General features: G+C 39.4%; 1 protein-coding gene across 1 annotated transcript in view; it reads left to right on the top strand.

Annotated features, from left to right (window-relative positions):
- Positions 1-9,580, top strand: part of LOC118339579 (diacylglycerol kinase beta) — a gene marked incomplete in the record, with an annotated part of 127,149 nt that overhangs the window by 56,460 nt on the left and 61,109 nt on the right. The window contains 5 exon segments of the mRNA XM_035677291.1: positions 1,057-1,167; positions 1,252-1,325; positions 4,116-4,190; positions 8,740-8,825; positions 9,106-9,195. Coding sequence (XP_035533184.1) covers positions 1,057-1,167; positions 1,252-1,325; positions 4,116-4,190; positions 8,740-8,825; positions 9,106-9,195 — 436 coding nt within the window.

The raw sequence follows: 9,580 nt of genomic DNA, 5'->3' as shown, positions 1-9,580 counted from the left end.
CAAAAGAATCTGATCTGTATCTGACTTGGACCACACATGAAAGTGGCTTGTCAGATTGCATGTGATTCATGCTCTCCACACAATCTGAGTCAAATATGAGCAAAATTATCTGATTTGGGCCACTTGTTCCTGCAGTGTGAACAGTCTAATGCAACAGTCCTGCAATATATCCTCCTTTTATCAATGCTGTGATCACTTTCAGATGTAGTCTGTGATTCTGTTGAGCTGCTTCTGTTATTCAGCCCAGCCTACCTGATATAAATGTTATGGGCAGAATACTAGAAACACCTGTCAGAATAGTGGTATACAATTCAACAGCACCGCAAACTGCAGCCTCCAAAATGAGCATAAATCAAACACCTCTCTAAAACAGTTTCAACAAAAACTGAACTTTATAACCTGCATGGAGGGAGGATTTATTGCAGGACCGTTGTATTAAACCACCCCTGCAACCACTTGAAGCTTAGAATCCAGACTGTACCCAAATATGGCCAAATGCGCTGCTTCTGTGTGATACTGCTGACTCCAACAATGATAAGGATTCTAACAGAAATAGCCTTTTTAACTATATTTTGAGAATTGTTTAAACATTTTGAGTGGAAAGCTGCCACCACGACCTAGATAGGTAACAGAGAATGGATGGCTGTATTAGTGGCAAGCCATTCAACAGCTTTCCTCTAACAAGTCATGTCAGACCCATGTCCGCCAAACACCTGCCTCAATTTCACACTTTCTATTTTCGGGTCCCTGGTCTGACTGAATTTTCAGATACCTCATTGACAAGCTGATTTATATGCATGCTATCCATAGCGGGCATTTCATATATTAATACAAGGAACCATGCACCTGCAGTTCATTAGATTTATGAAGGGAAATTGTATGCAGGTAAACAGGTATAGTTTTATAAATCATAAAAAATATTGTATTAAGTGCACAGTTTTCTTCTTCTGTGATCTTGTATCCTGTAGTATGGAAGCACTGAGGAGAAAATAATAAAAGCCCTGGCCTGTGGTTGCATATCTGTGCACCAGTCCATCAGTCTTCCTTTTTTCACAGGACCGTCATTCTGTGGTGAAGCGTGGCGAGGGGGAGTCGCCTCCCAGCACCAGCCCCGAAGACGCCAATCAGACTTTCAAATTCTCCCCCGGAGACGGGCAAGCACTGCAGGTAGTCCAGCATCCAGCAGTCATCCATCATCTAGGTTGTTAGTTAACAGGTTCCCTGAGTGTGTTTTCCTTCCTGTTCCTACAGATCACCCCTCTTCCAGGTACTCACCCGCTCCTGGTCATGGTCAATCCCAAGAGTGGAGGAAGACAGGGGGAGAGGTAAGGTAAAACTCCTGCTGTGGTCAGGTAGTCTTTTACATTTAGTGAAATATCATGTATAGAGACCATGCAGTAGAGGTTTTAAATTAAAGTTGATGACAGCCATTTGGCTTCACATAAAAACTTTGAAACCTGATTATTTTATATGTCAAATATAATTAGTGTTCTTTTTTAATTTTTTTTAAATCAGTGGTTTTGGTTAAACAAAAGCAAAATGACAGAAAAATGGTTGTTGGTTCAGTCCCCTGACCGGCAGGATAAATCTTGAAGTGTTTTTCCACCAAATTAGCTCTGGTTCTTGAACCTTCTTGCAAGCTTGGTGCTATCTGAACCAGCCTGCATTTTCACCATTTTAATCAAGGATGCTAGATCAACAGAGGGAGCTGCACAATGCACAATCACATGTAGAATATGACACGCCCACTTTGGTTCCCAAGGAAAACATACTATTTTTGGTTCAGTTGGGAACCAACTTTTTGGGTTCTTTTGTTTGAAATGCTCCCAGTGGTTCAAAACTAGGTGCACGAACCAAAACGTAGCCACTTCCCTGTTGGTATAAAAGGCCTATTAGTGAAACTCTTCTGAATAAATAAGGCTGTAAAAAAAATGGTGGATAATTTAGGATGAAAATATAAAAATAAAATAATTCTTTATTACTTCTACCCTCACATGATAATAGTTTATTATCCTTATTCTAATTCTCTTTTCCGTTTTTGTTTTCCTTGTCAATTTAAGCTTTTTGTTTTAGCCCAGATGTAATATTATTAAATGACACTATTATTGGCTTTTGGCCCATTATGTTAAAATTACAGCCCACTTCAGGAACCTGATTTCTGTCACATAGGGCTGAGTACTCACTGCACCTCCCTGCTGTCCCTCTGAATGCTCTCATTGAAAGATGAAGAGGGCTATACATTGTTGCTTTGCTCCCCACCTACCACACAACACAGCCCAATCATACCCTGTTGCTCTGCCTCAGCCTGACACATTACCATAGCAACACACTCATTATTAGCATTAGAAAGGAAATTATTCTCTATTAATAGACACTACTAGAACAAAAAGATCATTTTGAGCAGGAAACCAGAGGCTGTTGTGTTGCTATTTTTGTCTGTGTGAAAACTGAAAGTTTTTTTTAATTCACTTGCACAATATGTTTAATTTGACTGCAGTTGTACAAGCTTCTGCCCTACATACAAACGATAACTGTTTAAACAGATTTAACATAATCTGTCTAAATCTGTTATCCACTGGCTAATATAAACTTTATTAGTACCTCATATACTTTGTGTAGTGTGGATTTCTACAAGGCTAAGGCATCTGAACACTTGTCTATACAAATATATTCAGTGAGATACACTGACTAGCCTCGTGTTGGATATTAGTAGAACATTAGGAGCCAGTAAAGTTGCCCGCGTGAGATGTGCATGAAGATGATTGTGCAGACTTCAATAAGCATTTTATGTAACTGTCACAAGGTTACAGGAAACGACTGGGTTGATGTGCTGCTCGCTCATACACTGACTGAAAATCATAAATGGACGAGTGAAGTGCATGCAAACTCAAATTCTCTACTTCTTTATCTCTGTTCTGCCTCAACTCTCAAATTATTATTTCTGCACACCTCAGACAGAAACTGCAGCGCCACTTTATAACAGATTTAAAGCTGCAGTAGGTAACTTGCTTTGCTGAAACTTTCACTATATCCTGAAAGTAGTACATGAGATAGATAGATAGATTCTCTAAAAAAAATAAAGTGCTTTCTCTGGCTCCTCTTCTCTGCAAGAATCCACCGGGCCTGAATGTAAACAACCAATCAGAGTCAAGAAAGATAGTTGATTGATGAGTCTCATTCCCATGTCGTCAAATAAACGCTGGGAATGAGACTGAGCAATCAACTATATTTAAGCCCCCATCCGAAAATGTCTTCCCATTTTTCTCAGTTTTGATTGGTTGTTTTCGTTCAGGCCTGGTGGATTCTTGCAAATACCATTAGGAACACTAGGAGGAGCCAGAGGAACCTGATTATTTCACAATTATCTGTCTCATGTACCACTGTCAGGATATAGGGAAAGCTTCAGCAAATATGACAAAGTTATTTTAACTTTACATACTGCAGCTTTAAGATGCATGTGGAGTTGTATAGAAGTCACTTATATCTACATATCTTTAGTGAAGCTATATGATGTTTACACTGATGCCATGATTTGTATGTCTTCACTATAAAACTGAATGTTAATTTTAACTGAAAATCAAGCTGACATGCATGTATTATATATATCTGCAAACCTTGGAATCTCATGTAGAAATTAAGATATACAGGAGTTTAAACACTGTTTTTACTGCATAACAGTTTGTAAAGATGTACCCATGAAGTTAAGTCAATTTAAAAGTACATTTTCTGCCTTAAACATGTTAGTTACATAACTGAAGTTAGGTTGGACAATTAGTTTAAAGTCTTATTTGAGTTGTAAAACCAGTGAATTAGAGAAAACATATTCAATAAGCTTAAGATATTAATTTGAACCAACAACTGTTCAGTCACACTGACAAACAAATAACTTACACCTGCAGTTGCTATTGATTTCAATCAACTTATTAAATGCAGTTTCTAAAGAAACATGATCAGCATATGTTTCTTTATAAACTACATTTAATAAGTTGATTGAACTTATTTTACTCTTCATTTCATGTTTCAACTTGTATAAGTCTGATGTAATAATGAGCATATTGTTTATGCTAACTAACTGTTTGACTTGCTCTTTCTGCTGTCTTTCTCTCTTCCTTCAGGGTACTGAGGAAGTTCAGGTACTTACTAAACCCCAGGCAGGTGTACAGTTTGGAGCAAGGTGGACCAATGGTAGGGTAAGTTTGCTGCATTCATATCTTTCCTGCAATTCTTATGTTTGTGAATGGATAGATGCTTTTTATAATGAAGGCCTCAGCATTGAGAGAGCTGTCAAGTTGACATGTTGATATGAGGATGGCATACTTTTGTTTCAGAACATGTCCAAATGTATTTATTTTTTTACTTAAACAAAGTGAAAAATAAAATGAAAATCTATATGACGTGACTCAGAGTGAGGCAGCAGGCAGATTCACGGACATTTTATGTATTTTTACGCATTTTTCTTTTTAGTTTTATTCACATTATGTGTAGTCACGTTTGCCGACTTCCTTCCTCTTTCTCTGACGTATCCAACATTTCCTGTGTTTACCCAGAAGTTAGAGCAACTAGAGGCAAGTAGGAAACACACTGTTACCTTAGGTTGTTTGGGTTAGGATACAGGCCACACCAGCCCATTAGAGCACATGAAAGAAATGTGCAGCCTTCAGACTACCTTTCAGTGGGAAAATAATTGATACACAGAGCCAGACACAAAGAAATGATGCTATCATTTCTTAAAAGATAAATTGAAAGTGAGCCTGTGATTTATTATTTTACTGCATCAGGAGTTTATGTTTCAGACTGAGAAGAACATCCTGAATCTAAAGTTAGTTGTTGTTCAGTGAGGGAGCTGTGCTGTCAGACCGCTTCTTCCCTTCATGTCAAACTGACTTGCTGTGGAGGTCGGTGAAGGAGAATGGGAACACCGCATTACTGCCGTGCTGTGCATTTGACCTCCTGACACACACACACACACACACGCACACAGACACACACTCACTCAGGCGTACGTCAGAGCTGAGCACAGCTTGTACTTTGAAATGAATGCTGTTGTGCCTTTCGTCCATTCATGGAATAAATATGAAGAAAATAGTACAAGGGCAGTAAATGCTTTACCTTGAAGGTGAAGCACTCCCTTCACCATCCCTTTGCTTCAGTTTCTGTGACTCTCCCTTCACGTCTCTCTCTCTGTGTCTCAGTCACGACTAGCAGAGCCGCTGCCCTCGAGAGCTCATTGTAGGAAAAGCGACCCAGTGACGCACTCAGGTCTTATGGGAGAATGCTGTAGATGCAGCGTCAAACACAAGGACTCTGATGTGATATTGGACACGGAAAAGATATCAATCTGAGACTGGGTGTAGTTTAACTGCATTACAGTTCTGTAGTCAAACTTTCTGAACAAAGCAGTTTATGAATCTTTACCTGTTTGTTTAACAGGCATCCTCAAAATCACTAGGGATAGGTATTGAGAACTGGTGCTAAACCGGTACCAATACAGGTCCCTGACTGGTCGGTATTGAAATATTGATAAGTTCCTGGATAAATGATACTGCCATCAGTATTAATAAAATGTTACATAAACAGCTGACAGAGCAAAATGTGGTCTAACTTTACTAAATTTAATGAAAATAATTCAATTTAACTTTTTTTAGGTAATTATAAAATAACTGTGGAAGCTTTTCACATCTTTTTTGTGTATCACAGTACACAAAAAAAAAACAGTATCGATAAGCAGTATCAGTATCGATATCGGTGTGTTTTTGTTACTTGAGAAATGAGCTGTTTTTATCCACAGACCCAGGTCGCCTTCTATGGAGACTGCCATGTTGAACCACCTTATTTCTACAGTTGCCCAGAATTGACAAACCAGACACTTTTTTGCACATTTTATGGCCACCGTAGTTTCTCCTTTGTGCTTTGTAGTGGAGGGTGAAGCAAGGGACTTGCGACATGCAACTTTTGATTTGACATCTTAAATATGTACTCTAAACCAGGTCAAACACTGCAACAAAATGGCTAGATGCCACTAAATCCTACACATTGGACCTTTAAATAGATAAAATAAATGTGTATAAAATAAGAAAAGAATAATAAAATATAAACTGTACAATTCAATTTGTATAGCGCCAATTCATAACAGAAGTTATCTCAGGACACTTTTCAAATAGAGCAATTAGACACAAAACGCAATTACAGGCAATAGTAGTACACATACGGTACCCACAACTAATGTTGTAATTGTACTTATAGTGCAGTACTGTCTCAGCAAAGTGTGACACTGTCAAAGTCGTATTGTCAGTTATAACAGTGTACTGTAACAGAGTATTAACAGTAACAGTAACAGAGTAACAGTAACAGAGTATTATATAATATGATTCTGCAAATGTATTTAAGAATAATAAAATCCTAACAATACCCATTCCAGGTCATCACTAATCACTACTAAGTCAAAACTAGTGTAATATTATTCATTCTTTCTCATCCTTAGCTCTGTTACTGGTACATTTTTCATTCCATTCATATTATATTGTTCCACAGTATCTTAGACCAATAAAATGTTGTTGTTGGGACTCACAGTAATTATGTCATTATTCATGACGAAGCTCATTTGTCATGTTTAACTCCATCTATTCAAGTGCATCTGGTCTATTATTCAGCTAACAGCTCAGGGGCCTTTTCACATCTTAAATGAGGCGATGTAACATTGTCATTGCTGAGTGGTGGAGAGTTGTGCCGGTGCTGCTAAGAGGTGGAGAGAGGCTGTACAGTATGCACAAGTGAATATAAACACATGCGTACAAATAAACACACAGGGCTGAAGGAAGGGTAAACTTGCTCTCAGCTCAACTCTTCACAACTGTTACCATGGGCTCCCTAGCAACAGGCTCAGCAGGCTTTGAGGCGAGAGGCAGCTTACTCTGTGTAATTTGTTTAGGGAATGCAATTCCTCACTGCACTTCCAGTCATTGTTTCAGCCCTTCCATTAATGTAAAGCCTGTTTGGCTGTTTGTCGATGTTTCTCAGAAGCTGTCATACATAAAGCATAGCCATTGTTCGTCAGGATTCGGTGGCTTAATTAAAATTTGATGCTGACATGCGGAGGGGTTTTGGTTGGATGCTATGCACAGCTCCACAGCAAGTGCATCTTGCTGTAGTTTCTTTGCTTGTCTGTCAGAGAGAGATATTGCTTCATGGCCTCTCCATCATCTGACCTGATCCAGAAATAATCACCACCTACTTTACTAGAGTGGACCACTGGCAAGAGAGAACCATCAGAGCAAAAATTGAGGAGGCTATTCAGGAGTTTAGACTTGAAGGAATAAGGCTGTGGCGGTATTGTTGTTTCAAGTGTACCAGTGAAACTTGAAATCTGATCCAGGAAATCAGTTTCTATAATAGATCCATTAGTATGAAGACTTAGCAGATGCCACAGGACAGTGGTTTATAAAAGATTGTAAAAGTCTTAAAAGTCATTATGGTGACAACTATTCTATCTTTCATCTGCAGAAATGCAGCGGTGGAATAAAAAGTTATTGCCGTGGCACGTGTTTGCCCACTAATCATCTTTTCCTATCTAGAAAAGTCTTCACTGCCGTTTTTCCAGAAATAATCTTCAGTTCTGATATAACTGATACTAGCAGCATCTACGCTAACATCTTTAGCAGCCACCATTGATATTTTTGTGCAACCACACCTGTAGCTCATGCTCTAGCTGCCAGTAGTCCCCTCATAGGATGATGATTGGTCTGAACCACGGGGGTAAACACAAACACATAGCTTGAAGCCTAGCAAGACAGATTCTTGCATGATCTCGTGATTTTGTGATCTTGTCCAGCTGCCTCACAAGGTTAGGCTGTAGTAAATGCTAATCAAACAGGAGTAAATAGAGCACTTGTTGAGGGAATATTGTCAGTTGTGGAGTTGGTTCTGCCAGACAGTGAGTTTACGCAAAATAAACCAAAATGAAAAGATTAATTGTAATAAAGAAACCAGTCAAACCTTGTGGCTCATTGATGTGTTTTTGGATAACAATGGATTTCTATGGCACAGAGGAAGAAGATCTATCAGCTTTGGCTACATAGGAAGTACTTGTTTCTAGGATCAATTCATTGTTAGTTTTAGTCTTTCATGGGATTTGTTGACAGTAAGCAAACTAAAATGTATCCATTAATGTGGAATGAACTTGCACATCTTGTACACAAGAGCAACTTGTACCTGTAACATGTATCCGCTGTTCAACCCACATTATGTTTATCTTAAGATGTAGATAGTTTAGAGAGCCTACAGCCGTTACTGTGCAGGACCAGGTGGTTGGCGTGAAAGTGGTCGGCGGCCTGTATGCAGCTGTCTCATGACGGAGAGAGATGAAAGCTACTGTCGACACCTTTGTCCCAACACACATTAAAGGTCCGTTTGAAGGGCACACACTCTGTGACCACTCTGTGACGATGGTTTCTAGGGAAGGGAGTGGAGTGAACACAGCTGGAGAGGGCACACATTGATTAATCTCGCTCTCTCTCCCTGCTTTTCCCTGGGTCTCTCTGCCCATCAGCCTTTCAGTTCAGTTCATTGAATCATTACAAAAACCCTGTCTCAACCGTTATGAAACCCAATTAATGGATACATCACCAATAATGCACTTTGACAGTGAGATTTAGGAGCGTTGTGTAGAAAATGTCAGAATAATACCTTTTCTAAAGCACCTGCATGTGTTGGTTAAATCTACTGGATCTTTTGTCCTCTCAGGCTCAACTTTTTCCATGATGTCCCTGATTTCCGGGTGCTTGCCTGTGGAGGTGACGGCACTGTGGGTTGGATCCTCGACTGTATAGGTGCGCATTCTGTCTATCCTCTGGACTAATGGCTGGAACATCACAAAATGACCAATAGCTACAACTTTTTTGATAGAAAGAGCAAACATTTTTACCCAGAATCAGATCTCAAGAATTAGCTAGTTATTATAATCAACATACTCAGTTGCCAAAGCTACGAACGTTTTAATTAAATCAGAATTTAAATAATTGAATTTATCTCCTTAGATACAAACTGTTGTTTCAAGGACTGTTCAGCTAACCTAGTATAAGATTGATCATTTTGTCTTTGTTTTTGCAGATAAGGCCAACTTTGCCAGGCACCCTCCGGTGGCCATCCTCCCTCTGGGCACGGGGAACGACCTTGCACGCTGCTTACGCTGGGGGGGAGGTGAGGCACTCTCAATCATCTGTGTATGTGTGTGTGTGCGTGTTTTGTGTAGTCTTTCACTGTATGTCCGTCCCTGCGTAGACATTTATATGAGATTTAAAGGACTGGTGTGTAGGATTTAGTGGTATCTAGCGATGCAGATGCAGATTGCAGATTGCAACCATTTGAATACAGCTCAACCTTCCAAGCATGTGGGACAAACTAAGGTGACCGGGAAAACATGAAGGGCCATATCTAGGGCCTGTTTTGTCAGTTTTGGGCTACTGTAGAAACATGGCGGTTCAACATGGAGGACAGCTTAATCTAAGGTAACAAAACCACAGTGATTCCTATATTCAGGTGATAATACACTAATGAAAACGTACCTATAAATATTATATTCCAT

This window comes from Morone saxatilis, unplaced genomic scaffold (genome assembly GCF_004916995.1).
Source record: "Morone saxatilis isolate NCDOM2014 unplaced genomic scaffold, NCSU_SB_2.0 Contig5, whole genome shotgun sequence".
NCBI lineage: Eukaryota > Metazoa > Chordata > Actinopteri > Moronidae > Morone > Morone saxatilis.
This window is presented reverse-complemented; position numbering and strand designations above follow the sequence as displayed.